Genomic DNA, 21,028 nt, shown 5'->3' with positions numbered 1-21,028 from the left:
GTATCAGAGTAATTGTGGCTTCATAGAATGAGTTGGGTAGAGTACCTTCTGTTTCTATTTTGTGGAGTAGTTTGTGAAGAACTGGGATTAGATCTTCTTTGAAGGTCTGATAGAACTCTGCACTAAACCCATCTGGTCCTGGGCTTTTTTTAGTTGGGAGACTATTAATGACTGCTTCTATTTCTTTGGGGGATATAGGGCTGTTTAGATCATTAACCTGATCTTGATTCAACTTTGGTACCTGGTATCTGTCTAGGAACTTCTCCATTTCATCCAGGTTCTCCAGTTTTGTTGAGTATAGCCTTTGGTAGAAGGATCTGATGGTGTTTTGGATGTCTTCAGGATCTGTTGTTATGTCTCCTTTTTCATTTCTGATTTTGTTAATTAGGATGCTTTCCCTTTGCCCTCTAGTGAGTCTGGCTAAGGGTTTATCTATCTTGTTGATTTTCTCAAAGAACCAGCTCCTTGATTGGTTGATTCTTTGAATAGTTCTTCTTGTTTCCACTTGGTGGTTTTCGCCCCTGAGTTTGATTATTTCCTGCCGTCTACTCCTCTTGGGTGAATTTGCTTCCTTTTGTTCTAGTGCTTTTAGGTATGTTGTCAAGCTGCTAGTGTGTGCTCTCTCTAGTTTCCTTTTGGAGGCACTCAGAGCTATGAGTTTTCCTCTTAGAAATGCTTTCATTGTGTCCCATAAGTTTGGGTATGTTGTGGCTTCATTTTCATTGAACTCTAAAAAGTCCTTAATTTCTTTCTTTATTCCTTCCTTGACCAAGGTATCATTGAGAAGAGTGTTGTTCAGTTTCCACGTGAAGGTTGGCTTTCTATTATTTATTTTGTTATTGAAGATCAGCCTTAGTCCATGGTGATCTGATAGGATGCATGGGACAATTTCAATATTTTTATATCTGTTGAGGCCTGCTTTGTGACCAATTATGTGGTCAATTTTGGAGAAGGTACCATGAGGTGCTGAGAAGAAGGTATATCCTTTTGTTTTAGGATAGAATGTTCTGTAGATATCTGCCAGATCCATTTGATTCATAATTTCTCTTAGTTTCTCTGTGTCCCTGTTTAGTTTCTGTTTCCATGATCTGTCCATTGGTGAAAGTGGTGTGTTGAAGTCTCCCACTATTATTGTATGAGGTGCAATGTGTGCTTTGAGATTTACTAAAGTTTCTTTAATGAATGTGGCTGCCTTTGTATTTGGAGCATAGATATTCAGGATTGATAGTTCCTCTTGGAGGATTTTACCTTTGATGAGTATGAAGTGTCCCTCCCTGTCTTTTTTAATGACTTTGGGTTGGAAGTCAATCTTATCAGATATTAGAATGGCTACTCCAGCTTGTTTCTTCATACCATTTGCTTGGAAAATTGTTTTCCAGCCTTTCATTCTGAGGTAGTGTCTATCTTCTTCTCTGAGATGAGTTTCCTGTAAGCAGCAAAATGTTGGGTCTTGTTTGTGTAGCCAGTTTGTTAGTCTATGTCTTTTTATCGGGGAGTTGAGTCCATTGATATTAAGAGATATTAAGGAAAAGTAATTGTTGTTTCCTGTTATTTTTGTTGTTAAAGTTGGCATTCTGTTCTTGTGGCTGTCTTCTTTTAGGTTTGTTGAGGGATTACCTTCTTGTTGTTTCTAGGGCGTGGTTCCTGTCCTTGTATTGGTTTTTTTCTGTTATTATCCTTTGAAGGGCTGGATTCGTGGAGAGATAATGTGTGAATTTGGTTTTGTCGTGGAATACTTTGGTTTCTCCATCTATGTTAATTGAGAGTTTGGCTGGGTATAGTAGCCTGGGCTGGAATTTGTGTTCTTTTAGTGTCTGTATAACATCCGTCCAGGATCTTCTGGCTTTCATAGTCTCTGGTGAAAAATCTGGTGTAATTCTGATAGGCTTGCCTTTATATGTTACTTGGCCTTTTTCTCTTACTGCTTTTAGTATTCTATCTTTATTTAGAGCATTTGTTGTTCTGATTATAATGTGTCGGGAGGTATTTCTTTTCTGGTCCAGTCTATTTGGAGTTCTGTAGGCTTCTTGTATGTTCATGGGCATCTCTTTCTTTAGATTTGGGAAGTTTTCTTCTATAATTTTGTTGAAGATGTTTGCTGGTCCTTTGAGTTGAAAATCTTCATTCTCATCCACTCCTATTATCCGTAGGTTTGGTCTTCTCATTGTGTCCTGTATTTCTTGGATGTTTTGAGTTAGGATCTTTTTGCATTTTACATTTTCCTTGATTGTTGTGCCGATGTTCTCTATGGAATCTTCTGCACCTGAGATTCTCTCTTCCATCTCTTGTATTCTGTTGCTGATGCTCATATCTATGGTTCCAGATTTCTTTCCTAGGGTTTCTATCTCCAGTGTTGCCTCATTTTGGGTTTTCTTTATTGTGTCTACTTCCCTTTTTAGGTCTAGTATGGTTTTGTTCATTTCCATCATCTGTCTGGATATGTTTTCCTGTTTTTCATTAAGGACTTCTACCTGTTTGATTAGGTTATCCTGTTTTTCTTTAAGGATTTGTAACTCTTTAGCAGTGTTCTCCTGCAATTCTTTAAGGGATTTTTGTGCTTCCTCTTTAATGTCTTCTACCTGTTTACCAGTGTTCCTTTGTATTTCTTTAAGTGTGTTATTAAAGTCCTTCTTGAAGTCCTCTACCATCATCAGGAGATATGCTTTTAGATCCGTGTCTAGCTTTTCCGGTGTGTTGGGATGCCCCGGACTGGGTGAAGTGGGAGTGCTGGGTTCTGATGATGGTGAGTGGTCTTGGTTTCTGTTAGTAAGATTATTACATTTACCTTTCGCCATCTGGTAATCTCTGGGGTTAGTTGTTGTCGTTGTCACTGTTTAAAGATTGGAGCAGAAGCTGTGTTCCACTCACCAGCAGTCTCAAAATCCTGTGGCGGGGGTCGTGGGTAGCTGGCGGGTGTCAGCCGACCCTGTGCTCTAGCTACCCCGGTGCTGATCCGGCTGGATGAGGCCTGTGGCCCTACTCTGGCCGGTTTCTGCTTCCCTAACTAATGCAGTCTCAGGTCCCTCGCGCAATTGGATTGGAGCAGAAGCTGTGTTCCACTCACTAGAAGACTTAAGATCCTGTGGCGGGTGTTGTGGGTAGCTGGCGAGTGTCAGCCGACCCTGCGCCCGCGCTACCCAGGTGCTTTTCTCAACTATTAGATTCTTGGACTTCCCATCCACAGCTGCCTAATGTTAGGTTAGTTGGACTACAGACTGTAAGTCATCACAATAAATTCCTTTAATATAAAGAGACATTCCATAAATTCTGTGACTCTAGAGAAACTTGACTAATCAGTGATCTATCTTATGAAGACTTGTAAATGTCAGCAAATAAGGCCCGTAGACAAAGCCCTGTTGGTTAAACACCAAATAATTAAATGGGGCTCACTGGCTGGCTAACCTAATCGACTTGTTAAATTACAGGCCAATGAGAGACCTTGTCTCAAACAACATGGTGGATTGCACCTGAGAAGCAACAACCAAATTTGTCCTCTGGTGTTCACACATGTGCACATACACACAAATGAACTAACAGACTCAAAAACAAAACATGGACATATAAACAAACAAGTTCATACATGGACCCCACCATGCCTGCTCCTAAACGCTTTTCTCACCATATAACAAATACCCAAAGAATCTAAATTTAAATCACCAAGGATGTCTTCCTTGCACTTTTTACTCTGTTTATTCACTTGTATATATGCATATTTCTTTTATTTTTCTTAGTAAAATAATGCATTTCTTTTTTTCAATTTTTTATTCTATATTTTCTTCATTTACACTTCAAATGCTATCCCAAATGTCCCCTATACCCTCCCCCCCCCTGCTCCCCTACCCACCCACTCCCACTATTTGGCCCTGGCATTCCCCTGTACTGGGACATATAAAGTTTGCAAGACCAAGGAGCCTCTCTTCCCAATGATGGCCGACTAGGCCATCTTCTGCTACATATGCAGCTAGAGACAGGAGCTTTGGGGGTACTGGTTAGTTCATATTGTTGTTCCACCTATAGGGTTGCAGACCACTTTAGCTCCTTGGGTACTTTCTCTAGCTCCTCCATTGGGGGCCCTGTGTTCCATCCAATAGATGACTATGAGCATCGACTTCTGTATTTGCCAGGCACTGGCATCGCTTCATAGGAGACAGCTATATCAGGGTCCTTTCAGTAAAATCTTGCTGGCATGTGCAATAGTGTCTGGGTTTGGTGGCTGATTATGGGATGGATCCCCGGGTGGGGTAGTCTCTGGATAGCCTATCCTTTTGTCTTAGCTCCAAACTTTGTCTCTGTAACTCCTTTCATGGGTATTTTGTTCCCTATTCTAAGGAGGAATGAAGTATCCACACGTTGGTCTTCTTTCTTCTTGATTTTCTTGTGTTTTGCAAATTGTACCTTGGGTATTCTAAGTTTCTGGACTAATATCCACTTATCAGTGAGTACATATCAAGTGACTTCTTTTGTGATTGGGTTACCTCACTCAGGATGATATCCTCCAGGTCCATCCATTTGCCCAAGAATTTCATAAATTCATTGTTTTTAATAGCTGAGTAGTACTCCATTGTGTAAATGTACCACATTTTCTGTATCCATTCCTCTGTTGAGGGGCATCTGGGTTCTTTCCAGCTTCTTGCTATTATAAATAAGGCTGCTATGAACATAGTGGCACATGTGTCCTTATTACCAGTTGGAACATCTTCTGGGTATATGCCCAGGAGAGGTATTGTTGGTTCTTCTGGTAGTACTATGTCCAATTTTCTGAGGAACCACCAGACTGATTTCCAGAGTGGTGGTACAAGCTTGCAATCCCACCAACAATGGAGGAGTGTTCTCTTTCTCCACATCCTTGCCAGCATCTGCTGTCACCTGAATTTTTGATCTTAGCCATTCTGACTGGTGTGAGGTGGAATCTCAGGGTAGTTTTGATTTGCATTTCCCTGATGATTAAAGATGTTGAACATTTTTTCAAGTGCTTCTCAGCCCTTCTGTTTTCCTCAGTTTAGAATTCTTTGTTTACCTCTGTACCCCATTTTTAATGGGGTTATTTGAATTTCTGGAATCCAGCTTCTTGAGCTCTTTGTATATATTGAATATTAGTCCCCTCTCAGATTTAGGATTGGTAAAGATCCTTTCCCAGTCTGTTGATGGCCTTTTTGTCTTATTGACAATATCTGTTGCCTTACAGAAGCTTTGCAATTTTATGAGGTCCCATTTGTCAATTCTTGATCTTACAGCACAAGCCATTGCTGTTCTATTCAGGAATTTTTCCCCTGTGCCCATATCTTTGAGGCTTTCCCCCACTTTCTCCTCTATAAATTTCAGTGTCTCTGGTTTTATGTGGAGGTCTTTGATCCACTTAGACTTGAGCTTTGTACAAGGAGATAAGAATGGATCAATTAGAATTCTTCAACATGATAACCGCCAGTTGTGCCAGCACCATTTGTTGAAAATGCTGTCTTTTTTCCACTGGATGGTTTTAGCTCCCTTGTCAAAGATCAAGTGACCATAGGTGTGTGAGTTCATTTCTGGGTCTTCAATTCTATTCCATTGATCTACTTGTCTGTCGCTGTACCATTACCATGCAGTTTTTATCACAATTGCTCTGTAGTACACATATGCATATTTCATAGCTAATTTGCTTGTGAATTATAAGCTGACCCTTAATAGGAAATTTTTTTAAATTATGCAGACATTGGGCTTGAAACTTTAAGTATACTGACTATTGTTAGGGCAAAACACAGATTTAGTAAAAAACTGGAAATCTTCTGTTTACAAAGCTTCATATTTTAGATTTACTTATTTTTATTTCATGTGTATGGGTATTTTGACTGCATGCATATCTGTGCATCGTGGTGCGTGCTTGCTGTCTGCAGAAGCCAAAAGAAGTCATTGGATTCTCTAGAACTGGAGTTACAGATAGTCGTGAGCTGTCATGTGGATGTTGGGAACTGGACCAGAGTCCTTTGTAAGAGCAGACAATGCTCTTAGCCATTGGGCCATCTCTTAAGCCCTCCCAAGACTTTCTAACTTTATGTATGTATGTATGTATGTATGTATGTATGTATGTATGTATGTTGCACACATACCCTCAATGTGGAGGTCAATGGATAACTTTCATGAGTCACTTCTGACCTACTATGTGGGTCCCAGGGAAAAGTACCTCAGGTTATCAGGCTGAGGTAGCAGCAAACTCAGCCCCTGAGCCTTCTCACCAGCTCCCTTCTGTTGTCCTGTAGATTCAGTAATAACTTCTATTCTCCAAAAATAACTGGACAAAAGAGAGTTGGGCCTTCCCTCTCTTCACACTCTCCCACCGCACACAGCTGCACTGCAGCACAGAGCTCTGCTGCCTGCTTCCCTGACTGCCTCCTCCTCTTCTACGTTCCATCAACCACTGCATCCCAGGGCTTCATTCCCTGGACATCTCTCTATATATTGTCTTCAGCCAGGATGCAGCCCTTAGCATCCTTTGCCAACATTACAGAAACCATCTCCCATATCCTCCTCTTTCTCCTTCCCTCCCCTCCCTCTCTCTCCCTCCCTCCCTCCCTCCCTCGCTCCTCCTCTGATTTAAGATGTTTCCTGTTTCTAATCTCCACACTGCAGGCATGGTGATGACTCTGAATCTCAATTCTGGCCGCATCACTGCTGACAACTTTCCTTTAATTACAGGAGGAAGGCTACTCTCTAGAATGACTTTCAAAGCCTTCTATCCTGTTTTTGTGGTGTATGCCCTCTCAGTACCACTAGCATAGTCCTTCCTGGTACTCACTGTGCAACTCCAAGCCCCTACACCCTTGCTTTTGTGGTCCCTGCATCCGAATATCACTAACTCTATGTCCCATTTGCTTAACTGCAATCAACCTTGAAGGCTCTGTTCAAATGTTATTCTTCCAGGAAGCCTTTCCTAGCTTACACTAACTCCCTGTCCTGGTCCCTCAAGCTGGGGAAATTGCCAAGACACTATGAGTTGATCCACTAGAGAACTCACCACCCTCAGCTGACACTCACTTTCATGTCTTTCTTCTTATTTAACAGGGACTGTGTCCCCAACACAAGAGGTTACAGCACTCATAATACATGTGTGGACCTAACCTCCTAATCGGGATCTCATTCTTCCAAATGGTATTTAAAGTTCCTCTACTTAGCCATTAATTTGACAGCCATTGATTGGTAGATTCCATAGCTATGTCCCACCCACTCAAAACTTTCATTTTACCTTGTAATATTCTGATTTCCTAAATGCCCATAAACTACATAGAAACCATTTCCCACCTCCACTCCACCCCCCTTCTTCCCCATTCTAGAGCGTACAAAGAACATTCGTTTTTTTCAAATACGTTTGAGATGACTCGGTTGAATCATTTTACGTTTCTTGTTCTGATGGCATCTGATAGCACCCAGTCTATTTTATGGTAGGCTGGCATACTTGGTGCTGTGTGGCAGCCTAATAGTCCAGAACAGCACCGATCATCCTCGCTGGCTTCCGTCTGCAGAATGCAGAGCTTGGTGGCAGCCATCAGAGTTAAATGCATGTTTATAAATGATATTAGCCAAGTAACAACAGGTTATTATTTTTCCGGTGGGTTTTTGAAGCCACTCAGTGTTAGCCTGTTTTCCCTGCTTCACAAGTTTGCCCGCCCACTGCCTTTCACCGCTAATGGGCACCAGTTTGTTCTTCAAGTTCACACAGGGTCAAGTTTAAAGAGCTTTGATGTAAATCCTGCAATTTACAAAGAAATCTCAAAAATGAATCATAAAACGAAGAGGGCAGGTGGTTGCCAGTCTGGGAAAGGCAAAAGCAGAGTGGCCAGCTAGTCCAAAGGCCTCAGGCTTAAGCTGGAAAATAATAAGGCGCAATGTCATTCCAGGCCTCTGGCAGTGAAAATAAACAGAAAGCACTAGTATCTACACACACACACAAAAAAAAAAAAAAAAAAAAAAAACATGAGTACATTCAGAAAGTATATATCAGCAATGATCAACTTCATTAATATAAAATCAACAAACCAAGGCAATTTGGGGGTTGAGAGGATTGGTGTCTTTCTTAGAATTGTACAGAGGAAAATTACCTTACAGTTAAAATACAGAATTAGAGATCATTTCTGCTCAGGGATGATGCACATATATATGTCTGCTCTCTTTTTCTGTGCATGTATAGTGTGCTGTGTGTGTGTGTGATGTGTTTGGAGCCAGGGATTGTAGTAAGATTCAACTTCACTCGAGTATGTTTGGAGCACTCCTATGGGGCCCTCACCCTAGTAAGGCACGGGCAGAAATATAGCTACCCCTCAAGAGACATGCAGGATAACTGAGTCTCATGTAAGACTGTATTGTCAATTTCAGAAATATCTACCAGAAAATCAGGGACCATGACCTCCTGGACAAAAGGAAAACTGTGACAGCTCTGAAGGCTGGGGAGGACCGGGCCATCCTGCTCGGCCTGGCCATGATGGTGTGCTCCATCATGATGTACTTTCTGCTGGGAATCACACTGCTGCGCTCCTACATGCAGAGGTAATGCCATGGACCCCAGGGAGCCCACTGCCCTCTCCTTCTCTGCTCTCCCACTGCCCATTCAACCTATAGTCATTTTCCTCACCTTTCCTATGAACTTTCAGGGACACCTGGTACACAGTGTTTTCTAATGTTATCTGATAATAATAATAATAATAATAATAATAATAATAATAATAATAAACAACTTAGACTATGTGTAGATTGTCTGCTAGGACCTGAACAGTTTTCTGAGACTGCTGGTTCCTTTCTCTCAATTATTCCATAAGGTGAGAATAGATCATCAGTGCAGGGACACTGGTGCCTAAGGGATGTGACACAGGGGCTTGGGAGATGGCTTTCCATAACTAGCTTGTTGTACAATCATGAGAACATGAGTTCCAAACCTACATCCTGCATAAGCCCAGACATGGTGGCATGCACTTGTAGTGCCGGCACTGGAGATATGGAGACAGACGGTCTCTAGCGCACACTGACCAGCAAGTCTAGCCTAACTGTGGAGCCCCAGGTCATGGAGAGACCCTGTCTCATAAAACACAATGTAGATGACATCTGAGGTCATCTTCTGGCCTCAACAAAAACACAGAGAAACATACTAGCATGAACATGTACACATACCCATACACATGCACCTGCACACACATGAACAGGCATATGAATGCATAATAGTGTACCTGCACACACATACATACACATGTACATAAACCTGAACATGCACACATCTATGCAAATGCGCCTATGCACACAAGTGCACACATATACACACACACACACACACAAAATGTCACACCTCTCTGTGGGACACAGCACAAACACATGGCAGTTGAGATTTCAAAGCTACATCCCAGGAACTCGAGCATCCCAGTTTTTGCCTGCCACTGCTTTTCTACCCACCCCACTTCTCCATCTCCCAGCTTCCTTGGAAGCTCTCGAATGCCCAAGCAAAAGAAGTTGGAATTAGTCGGTTTGAAGCCAGATCCAGTACTCAGTATTCTGAAACTTTCTAAGTGATTCTAATGTGTTGTGAAGCCTGTGAAAGACTGATAGCAACCTCTTAAAGTAACATACTTTTAAATCCTTTTCATTTCAATGTTTACCCAGGGTTTCCTGAGTCGGGCCAGAGATAGGTACTAGGTGACAATCCTAAGAGCATCTCCTCTGCATAAGTGATCTGAAATGTCCCTCACAGTGTCCCCCTCCCCCTTGCTGCTGTCCAGACACTGAATTCTGAAGCTCTATATAGCTCCATGGGTCTGCCGATAGTTGAGCTTGAAGAAATAAGTCCCTTTCATATGAAAGTGGGAGGTTTCGATCCAAGAAAAAAAGCAAACCACTTTGTGGCACTTGTTTCTACAGCTAAATTAATGCTTTCATTTTAGAGGCTAAGTCGAGCTAAAATGTAGCAATTTGCTCCTCTCTCACATCCTGGCTGGTCCTCTCTGTCTCCAATGGCCTTCAGCTGTACTCTCTCCCACAATGAAAGCGCCAGTGCCTCGGGCCCCAAGGGTTTGCCGAGTCGAAAACCTCTTTCAGATTCTCGAACCTGCTTAGAATGATCTAAGACATCCACCCCCACTGCCTGATTGTCAAAACAACTTCTAGCCATCCAGGTTCCACAAAATTCAGTCTGCTTCAGCAGACATGACTAAGTCCAACACCCTGAGTCTGGCACACACTTAAAGTACAGGAGCTATCCATGCATGTCCAGTAAAAGGGCAGGGTTGCTACTCCTTGTGAACACGTGTTTTCTGCTCACTGCAGTACAGCTTATACCCAGAGGCAAAGCATCGATTGCTAGTGTGTTGCTCCCTAATTACAAATGCCCAACTTGATCACAAAATGAAAGTTATTGTAAAATAGAATTCGAGCAATTTGTTAGCTGGAATCTCTCTGGTTGACTCGACTCAGGGCAGCCTGATTGACCCTGTTGTCTGCACAGAAGGCTTTAACTTCTGCTGGTTTCCTGGGGAGGCACACCAGGACAGAATGAAGCGCGACCTCAGAGAACTATTAGACTGGGTAAAGCCTCTGTGTCCATCACTTACCTACTGTGTGTTCTTGACTACTATGTCACCTGATTTCGGTGACCCTCAACTCACTCACCTTTCAAAGGGATTAATAACCAACATACAGGGTTGCTGAGAAGATGAAAGGAAATAATTTATGTAAATCACCAGTTGGGGAGAAAGGATATAATTAGCCATTGCTCTTGACATCTTCAAAGGGCTGCCGTTATCTTACTTCCTCTGTTAGAATGACCTTATTGCTCTCTCCCTCTATCTTGACAAGTCCTGGAGCTACTCTGCCTTTTGCCACCTTTCCCCAGCCCCTCTCTTAACAAAGACTTTTTGCAGGCTGGGGTGGAGTTTGGGGTAAAGGGACTGAGCAAGAAGCTGTGCCTTGCAGAAATACAGAGAGTGGGGGTTATCAAGGTGGATGGTGCACAGTGGTCATCCCATCCTGCAGGAGGCTGAGGCAACAGAATTACCACTTTGAAGCTAGCCCAGGCTACAGAGCAATTCTGAGGCTGTTCTTGCCCATATAGTGAGACCCAGTCTCATGAAATCAAAGCTAAAACTAAAGCATGCATTATGCTTACCGGTGAATTGAAAAAGGAGACAATAGCCTCTTAAAATATCAGTGAATGTTCTATACAGTAGATGTCACCAAGAAGGCTCTCAGGCACCAAAGTCTGTGTTGTCACGGCATGCCGAAAGCTTGTACGTTCAAAGTCATAGAATTCGCACAGACCTATAAATTTTGGGGGAGGCCCTGGGCAATTCAGCAACCAAGTACCCGTGTTGTGCAGCCAACCCCTCATGCCCAGCAGCTTCCTGTCCTGTGCTCATTCTTGCCCCTTCTCTGCAGCGTGTGGACAGAAGAAGCCCAGTGCGCCCTGCTGAATGTGTCAATCACAGAAACATTTAACTGTTCCTTCAGCTGTGGGCCCGACTGTTGGAAGCTCTCTCAGTACCCTTGCCTGCAGGTGTACGTGAACCTGACATCTTCCGGGGAGAGGCTTCTCCTCTACCACACGGAAGAGACCATGAAGATCAATCAAAAGGTAGGAGTTTGGCTCGCCCCACCTGGGCGCCTGCAGAATCCGCCCACCTTCCTCTGTCCCTGACTTTCCCCTCTTCGAGTATTTCAGCATACCAGGAGGTAGGCCCTGCTTGCTCCATTCACAGAACTCACTCTCTGGATCTGTCATGGTACAGCAGGTTTAGCTGTGTTTTCTGTTGGGGAGGGGGATGTTTATATATAAAGAACCTAAGTCTGTCAAAGCAAGCACAGAAATTAATAAGAGATGTGCATGCCCAAATAGCTATCGTGACTTGGGAGGCATGGGGTAAAACATGACTTTGCTCTTCCACACTTAGTTGTGTGACCTTGGGCATGCATGACCTTGACCTCCATGACCTTTTAATCAGAAGAAAAATAATAGCCACTTACACAGCCATTATTGTAAGTAATAATGAGTAGAGTATGTTATACTGAGAAATTAAACTTGTGGTCAATGGTGTCTGTGTGTGTATGTGTGTGTGTGTGTGTGTGTGTGTGTATGACTGTACATTTTTATTTACATGTTATACTTATGAGCCATGATTTCTTATAATAATGTTCATATTAATCACTTTACTGATGGGTTGACAAAATGCCATGACCAAGGACAACTTAAGGAGGTCAGGGTTTATTTTGCTTTGTGATTCCATCATGGCAGGGAGGCACAGCAGCAGAAGCAGGAGCTGAGAGGTCATGCCTTTAACCACAACCTCCATAAGAAAGGGAATGGGAAAGGAAATGAGGTTATACACTCCAACGCCTGCCCCCAGTAACAGATTTTCTCCAGCTAGGCTCCGCCTCCTCATAACCCTCCCAAGCAGTGCCATCAACTGGAGCCCAAGTATGCAAATGCTTGAGCCTATGGGAGATATTTCTCATGCAAATCATCACACTGATATTAAAGCCCACAATGTAGGTGCTTAATAAATGTGCATTATATTGAAGCTATTCCTAAACTTTATTCTGATGATGGGCATGGTGGTTTCAAGCCTATAGGTCCCACATTGGAGAAGCTAGAGCAGACAGATTGCCACAAGTTTGAGGCATACCTGAACTACTAAGCAAGTGCCAGATGTGCTGGCTGGTTTACATCAACTTGATACAAGCTAATGTTAGCTGAGAGGGGGGAGCCTCAATCAAGAAAATTCCTTCATAAGATCAGGCTGCAAGCAAGCCTGTAGGGCCCATCATGTGTGGTTCCACCCCTGGGGTGGTGGTTCTGGGTTCTGTAAGAAATCAGGCTGAGCAAGCCAGTAAGCAGCACCCTTCCATGGCCTCTGCATCAGCTACAGCCTCCATGATCCTGCCCTGTTGGAGTTCTTGTCCTAACTTCCTTCAATGATAGACTACAATGTGGATGTGTAAGTGACATAAACCTTTCCTCCCTAAATTGCTTTTGGTCATAGTGTTTCATCACAGCAGTAAAAACCCTAACGAAGATACCAGGCATTCACAAAGTCTATGAAGGAGTGTGATGACCAATTGTGTTTTAATTGAACCAATCTGCCATTATCAATTTCAAGATACATGTGTATTGGGTTTGAGTTTTATTGTAGTAGCTTAGATGTCCAGAATATTCTTGAACAAGCCAAGGCAAGCTGACTCCAGCCTCCAATAGCACATTGGTGCTTATTTCCAGAAAGAGAGCCTAATAGACTCTAATCTTTCTTGTAAAATTTCTCATCACAATGGTCATCCCTTCAATGACAGTTTATAGTCATCCAGGGTTGCAGAAGCCTGGAGGTTCAGTACTAGCACACGAGCAGCCAAGAGTGTTGCCACAAACAAAGAAAATCCATCTTGCATTTTGGCCACAGCAACTGGAATGAATTCTTGAAAATATCTCTGAGGACTCTCCTGAGTGCATATTTCAAAGAATGTTACTTGACAACGTTGCTTCTGATGTTCTTTCATTTGTACTAGGCAGAAACAAGAACAGTCCTGACCCAGCTCCGCAAATTTATAAAGCTTAGCCCCTTCTCAGCTGTCTGTTTTCCAAGATCTCCCCATAAGTCACAATCCTAAATCAAAGCTGACTTGTACTGGTGGAACCCTATAAAACTCTTCAGATCTCCAAGGAACTGGAGAGCCACAAAAGTTGAAGGGGAATCAGACAGGAAGAACTCTTTCCCCTTCCTCATTTTGACATCGTATGGCTTTGGCACTGTTGTTATCTAGGTGACAAACAGGGACTGCAGTTCCTATGATAAATCCCAGGAACATATTTAGGATCAGGATCTTGTCAGCACTCAGTGTGGTCAGGTTTCTTTGGCCCATTACCTTGTTTCTAAGTGCAAGTCACGACCCCATGCAGAAATGTGTGCAATGTGAAGGTATAGCTCAAGTATTTATTAGCAAGTGCTCCCTGTTAGCCACCAAAGAGTAACAGATTAACACTTTCCTTTTCTCTTCCGGGCAAACACCCGTCCCACCCCTCCCAAAATCCTCAGGCTCTGCTGGTGCCTGGATAATAACCACACTAGCTATTGTAGCAACTGCCTTGGATTTTCCTTTGTGGTTTTTATCACTGCTGTGTTTAACACATACCAGTAAACACTTTTGCTTTTCTTCATGGTAAGCCCCTGTACATACATACAGAATCACCCAGAATGTTTTGGTGTGTGTCTGGCTTCCTTCACAGAGCACAGCAGTTGGTGTTCCATTGGGGTGCAGTTCATTCTTTTCCATCTCATTGCATGTGGAATGTCAGCCTAGGTCTTCACTCTACTCTTGATAGACATTGAGTTTTCTAGAGCTTGGGGGCTATCATAAACAGCTCTGCCGTAGATGCTCTTATATATAACTCTCAGTGTTCAAGCCACAAGCCTATACACTTCTGTCAGGTAGACACCTGAAGGTCAACTATCTGGGTCATAGCATAACACACGTATATCTTAGAGCCTAATGAACGATAGCAAGGCTTCTTCTCCACTGTGCCTGTATCAAAAAGGCTCCCACAGCCCTGTCGGGAGGATCTTAGTGTTCCAAATGCTCATGGTGATTTACAGCTGATGTGTGACATCTCCTGGTTTTGATGGCTTCTCAAGTACCTGTCATTGAATATCCTCTTCTCTTCGGTCCCTCACTCCTCTCTGTGGCTTGTTTATTTTTCACTCCCTTGCAGGGTTTATTTAAATATGTAAACAAGGTCTCAAGTGCCTATAATCTCAGCTACTCCAAAAACTGAGGGGAGAGGATCATTTGAACCCAGTTTAAGACCAGCCTGGGCAACATAGTGACAATAAGACCCAAACAACAAAAGTTATTATATGCCCATGCCTTTTCCCTCCTTCCTTGAGCATCTTCATACAGAAGACAGTTCCAGTTTTACTGTGACAGTGCCTTGTCCTTTTCGTTTAATGCTTTTGTTATTCTGTTTATTAAGTTTGTAATGTAGCTATGTTGGCCTCAAAGTCATTTCCTATGTGTTCCTGTTTTCTCTTCCCCATACACAATCACCCTTCCTGAAATTGACCTTTATGTAGGAGTCAAGTTAGTGGGTCTCTTTATTTTTGTTTTTTGAATTGGTTTGGTTTTAAGTTTGTGTGTTTGCCTAAGAACAGCAACTGGCTCCGTCTACTTTGTGAAAGCCTGCCGTTGTTTAGCAGGTCACTTGCAGGACCCACTTTCTGCTCCTAGAAACTAATGTGTTCCTACAATGTTAATGTCTAGCCCAAAGATTACAGTTTTGAGCCCATTTGCATGTTATGATCACCATTCTATGGAGACGTCGGCACAGACTGCTGTTGATGTGTGCAGTAAGCATTAACTTCTATAGGCCCACAACTCTGCATGTTCATTGTGCTCAGTCTTTGATTCTACTCTTCCATCTGCAGCCATTTTTCCGACAGTCTGGAAAAACAGCCTTTCATTAGCAGTGATGCCAGAGCAGTGGCTGACATGGGAAGTTTCCTCCATCTGTGTTTTCCTGAAGGCATTACTATCTAGCTTTGATTCCTGAAGGAAGTAACCACTAAGCACACAGCTCTAGGTTAGCCTTTCCTCTGCCCCTCATTTCTCCACGAGCAGTGATGCTGTCTGGCACCCAGCCCTCAGTTTTACTGCTGCATCTAAAGGGCAATCCAGCCTGTTTAAAGATAGTTTCCTTCGATTTTCTATGGTTTATCTCAAGTCCAGATGTGAAGTTTTCCTTATTCAGACTTCTAAGCATTCACAAAGTACTTCCCCTCCCTATAAAACTTCTGTTTTATGTTAAAAATCTGTTTCTAATGTTAGAAAGTTCACAGACTCTCTCATTACACAGTGTGTCTTGTCTCCTTCTCTGCTCCTTCCCCTCCTGGGACTCTGTAGGTGGGAGGGTACGCTCTCTTACCACATCTGATCTGTTCTCCCTGCTTTTCATTTCTCTCATTTTCTCTCACCTCGTTTCATTCAAGATTTACCCCTTCAGAACATCTATCCTCAACTCTGAAAAGCCTACTGTCCGTCTAGTCCACTAATTCTGAAGTTTTATTACTGTATTTTTTTTTTTTTTTTTTTTGGTTTTTCGAGACAGGGTTTCTCTGTGTAGCCCTGGCTGTCCTGGCACTCACTTTGTAGACCAGGATGGCCTCCAACTCAGAAATCCGCCTGCCTCTGCCTCCTGAGTGCTGGGATTAAAGGCATGCGCCACCACACCCGGCTTGTATATTCATTTTTTAATTTTACCATTCTCGCATAAACTCATTTTCCCATAAATGTGTGAAATTCTACAAAACATGATGAGTAACTGTAAGTAGTAACTTGAAATGTGTTTTATCATATAAGTTCAGAAGTGCTGCATTACCCATTTGCAAAGAATTATGTTTGCATTTATTGGATCTATGTGACAAAAATTAGAGAAAGCCTTTGATGAATTACTGACCATTAAGTAAAAGTTATACATATATCTTCTAACAGAAGAAACAAGTATTAAATAAATTATTCCAAAAATATACAGAAAATATAAACAACATTTGATATTTTGATAACACATGAAAAATACAACTATTAGCAATAACTATGGTAATAATAATATAACACGTCACTATTAAACAGATAGCTATCCTACATCTGGAGTAGTCCTAAGCGTTATACAAGGACAATGTCACAGAACTTAATACTCCTGATGCTATTAACATATATAAAAAATGTCCAAACATAGAGGTGGAAATGTAGACATTCCCTCCGGTATCAGATACCATAATAAAATCCTAAGACAACTTTTGTTGTTATTGCTGGTTCTATTTTCACTGAGAGTTGACTATTTCCTGTAAAATGCAAATTTCATATTCATACTGGCTTCATTTTCCAAATTAAATTTGATAAATAAATGTAGAAGAGGAATGAAAATATTAGAGTTGAGGCCTGTATACTTCCTTCTTGCAGTTCAGTGTTCTATTTTTCAATGTTTGGGTTTCTGTTTGTTCTTTTTCTGTGTTGGGCTTTTGGCTCTTATAGGGCCATCTTTTCACTAGTCTTGGTTTTCCTCCTCTTCTCCTGTATCCCTTCTTCCTCTTTCTTTTTCTCTCCATTCTCTCCATTTCTCATTCTCAGTCTTCGTTTCCTCCACTGTTGAAAACCTTTTTAAAGACATTTTTATTAGATATTTCCTTCATTTTCATTTGAAAATCTTTTACTGTTAAAAACCATCTGCTTTCTTCCAATAAGATATTGGGGAATTGAGAATATCCTTCCAAACCTATGAAGACACACAAGTAGGCAAAGCACTTCCCAACGTGAATTCCAGGGCTTGGTCATGGTCTTCGTTACACCCAGATCCCATTTTGCTAGTGGTGGTAGAAGCCATGGAAATGGCAAGCAAGAAGAAACCCAAGCCAATACTCTGAGGAGACGCTTCTTCACTGTGAGGCAGTGGATCATGAGAGGAAGCCTGGTAAGGTCAATCAAGGTCTTGCGCGCGCCCTGGCTTGCCAGCAAGAACAATGCTGCAACAGGATCCTTCTGCACACGTTTATTGGGAGAGCTTGATTGCAGAGGCGAAGAGACCCCAAGCCCAGAACTGGTGCTGCTTATATAGGCCTAGGAGAGGTGTGTCTCACACCTGGATTGGTTATGCATGGGTTATGCTTACCACCTCATTTGCATGTCTACATCTGATTGGTTAACTTGTCTCTCATCTGATTGGTTAACTTGTCTCTCATCTGATTGGTTAACTTGTCTCTCATCTGATTGGTTGACTTGTCTCTCATCTGATTGGTTAATTTTGGTTAATTCTCAAACCTCATCTTGGCAAAAAAACTTTACTGCCTATGTATGCATGGTGGCCAGCGGAAGCCAGAGCCACCCTGCAACGGCACATGTGGCTTCCCACATCTAGGGCTTGAAGCCCTTGAGAGCCAGAAGGGACAATAGGAGCTTCTCCAGGTCCTGTCATGTAGCCACAGCCCCTCCCCCTCTTAGAAGGAACTGTAGCCATCAGTTACATAGGGGCCTACACCCACAAGTCCCTCCTCATGTAGATGAGGCATCTCAGGCCAAGCCAATAGGAAGCACCCTATTATCAGCTCCAACCCACCCCAAAACTATATATAAAATCCAGAAGGAATAAAAGTGTGTGAGAATTACCCCATCATCTGAGAGCATCTATCACAAGAACTGTAACACTGCCTAGAAAGAGAATGCTCTCTCAAAGATTTCACCACCAGAAGTTCCCCTGCACTCTGCTCTAACCAGCCCCTCTCCTCACCCCCTCAGCTCAGTTCGGTGCAGCCAGTGCAGTGTCTCAATGCATAGCCTCCAGTACCAGATTGGCTTCACGATTTGTTTGGTCTGTGACTTCAAGAGTTCAGGCCAAACTCCTTTGCTTTCCTCTTTGGCATATCTGTTTGCTTGTTGCTTTGGCCCCTGGTGCATAATTGCACAGGAAACGTGCTGCATGTCTAATACTTTCAATTCTTGAGCATGGAATAACAGTGCAACCAACTTTGTAGGAATTGTCCCATCACGCTGAGTATACTGAGAATGGTTGTCAGTGTAAGCGTCATTTTGAAAACCATAATTTTTCCTTTATTCATACCAACTTCTGATAGCAATACTTGCAGTCAATTCATTTCCAGGACCTACCCACATGCCTTTGCCAAAAGCATTATATAAAGGACAGGATGCATGTACTTTATCTAAATGAGCATTGTGCCAATATACACATTTTCCCTTAATCTCTAGTGGTTCCTGATAAAGCTACATCTCAAGTTCATTGATAAAGCCTACTCCTCTTTGTTTGGCAAAAAGTTGGCATTCAAACCAGAGCCCATAAGAAGCCACAGTCCACTCAGCCACAGCTTCAATGCGTCCCCTAGAGTCATGTTATGCAAGTGACCACACTACACCACAAAGGAGATGGCCTTCATGGTCCTCTCAATGTATTTTCTTTTTTCTTTTTTTTTTAATTAAGTATTTTCTTCATTTACATTTCCAATGCTATCCCAAAAGTCCCCCATACCCTCCACCCCCCCACTCCCCTACCCACCCACTCCCACTTCTTGGCCCTGGTGTTCCCCTGTACTGAGGCATACAAAGTTTGCAAGACCAATGGGCCTCTCTTTCCAATGATGGCCAACTAGGCCATCTTCTAATACATATGCAGCTAGAGTCACGAGCTCCAGGGGGTACTGGTTAGTTCATATTGTTGTTCCACCTATAGGGTTGCAGATCCCTTTAGCTCCTTGGATACTTTCTCTAGCTCCTCCATTGGGGGCTCTGTGATCCATCCAATAGCTGACTGTGAGCATCCACTTCTATGTTTGCTAGGCCCCAACATAGCCTCACAAGAGACAGCTATATTAGGGTCCTTTCAGCAAAATCTTGCTAGTGTATGCAATGGTGTCAGCATTTGGAGGCTGATTATGGGATGGATTTTCAATTATAGAATACTCATTGAGAATACCCATCTAGAATATTTCTTTGATAATTTCTCATTTCTTATAATATTCTAATTGTTGTCCTTGGAAAGCTTAAGCAGAAGGTAATGTGGTTGTTTGAAAAGCCTGTTTCGGTTACTTTAACATCTGAAATCCCATGTTCCTGTTCTACTTCTGATGATCATGTTGTCTAACCTTATCTGAACAGTTTATACCTTCCAGAAAACATGATTTCAGTATATGTATATGTAATGTATATGTATATGTATCTGTGAGGGAAGGATACAGTATATGCACAGGTATGTAATGTCAAGAGAAGCCAGAAGAGGGTGCTGGATCCCTTGTAGCTTGAGTTACAGGATGTCGTGAGCCATCTTACTTGGGGGTTGGGAACCAAACTCAGGTCTTCTGTAAAGGGAATGCATGCAATTGGCCACTAAAACATCTCCCTAATCTCTTAAACTTATTTATAAAAGTCGCTTTCAGCCTGGGTTGGTGACATTCTCTCCAGTGTTTCCATTTGCTTCTGCCAGGTACTTATGGACACCAGTCCTTTAAGACTACTTACTACCTTGTAATTGCATAAACTGAGGCAGTCAAACTTTGACCTGCATCCGAGCATTGCTCCCAGAAGCCTCTGTCCAGAGCCCCAGCCATACTGTTTCAGGGTTCTCAAAAATACCACACAAGCCTGAGGCTCTCAGCCCCCTGCCACAGCTAGCAGATAGTCACAGGACAGAGCACTGAGCACTAAGATGGACTTGCCCAGCCCAGCTCTTTATCCTCTGTACAGGCAGCCTCTGTTTTTAATCAGAAATACAGAAAATGGCCATCTCTGCCTTAGAAGACTACCTGACCATCTTGATTCAGCGTGAGGAGTATTCAGGATACTCCCAGGAAAGGAAAAAAGGAAAAGTACCCTCATTGTCAGCCTCCCCATTCTGTTACTTCCCACAACCTCACAAGAATAACAGATATCCACATTGCCAAGAAATAGACATGCTTCTGCTGAGATTCTAGCTACTATCGAGGGTGTTAGAATGCAGACAACAGAAGCCAAGAAGGACCAACTGAGCTGTCTGCATCTCTGTGGAAAAACATTCAAAATATTTGATTTTAAATTTTCAGTGTCTCTCTTTTTTTTCTTTAATCTTTAAACTCAGTTACCAGCCTCTTGACAGTATCCTAGCTCAAGCTGCTAAAGTGGATAAGCTGGCAGGCTCTCATGGAGTCCTTAGTTGACTGATGGCCTCTAGGAGCTGTAAGTGGCTTAGGGGACTGTGCATCCCTTAGCCCCTAGCCAGTAGGTTGTCACTGGAATGACAAACAGTGGTTGAGTATTAATTCACCATGCTTTGGGATCTCTGATTCCCTCAGCCACCAGACTGTCACTATAAACATAAACAGCAGCTGAATATTAATTCACCGTGGCTGCTGCTTCACATCTGAGTTCTGAACTCCTTCGGGAGTTGAACTTCTCGCTGAACACCAGTGATTCTCAACACATACTCATTTAAAGGTGAATTTAAGATAATATTTGGAATGAAATAAAAGACTATATCCATTTTGATGCATGCTGGGATACCATA

The 21,028-nt window shown here is 42.5% G+C and overlaps 1 protein-coding gene across 2 annotated transcripts in view; it reads left to right on the top strand.

Moving 5' to 3' along the window:
• Window positions 1–21,028, top strand: part of Kcnmb2 (potassium calcium-activated channel subfamily M regulatory beta subunit 2) — a 300,378-nt gene that overhangs the window by 269,615 nt on the left and 9,735 nt on the right. For both annotated transcript variants that reach the window (XM_021158826.3, XM_085835975.1), the window contains 2 exons: window positions 8,347–8,517; window positions 11,386–11,581. In XM_021158826.3, coding sequence (XP_021014485.1) covers window positions 8,347–8,517; window positions 11,386–11,581 — 367 coding nt within the window. The remainder of the gene's footprint in view (window positions 1–8,346; window positions 8,518–11,385; window positions 11,582–21,028) is intronic.

Source organism: Mus caroli, unplaced genomic scaffold (assembly GCF_978045245.1).
Source record: "Mus caroli unplaced genomic scaffold, Mus_caroli_1 scaffold_3, whole genome shotgun sequence".
Lineage (NCBI taxonomy): Eukaryota > Metazoa > Chordata > Mammalia > Rodentia > Muridae > Mus > Mus caroli.
This window is presented reverse-complemented; position numbering and strand designations above follow the sequence as displayed.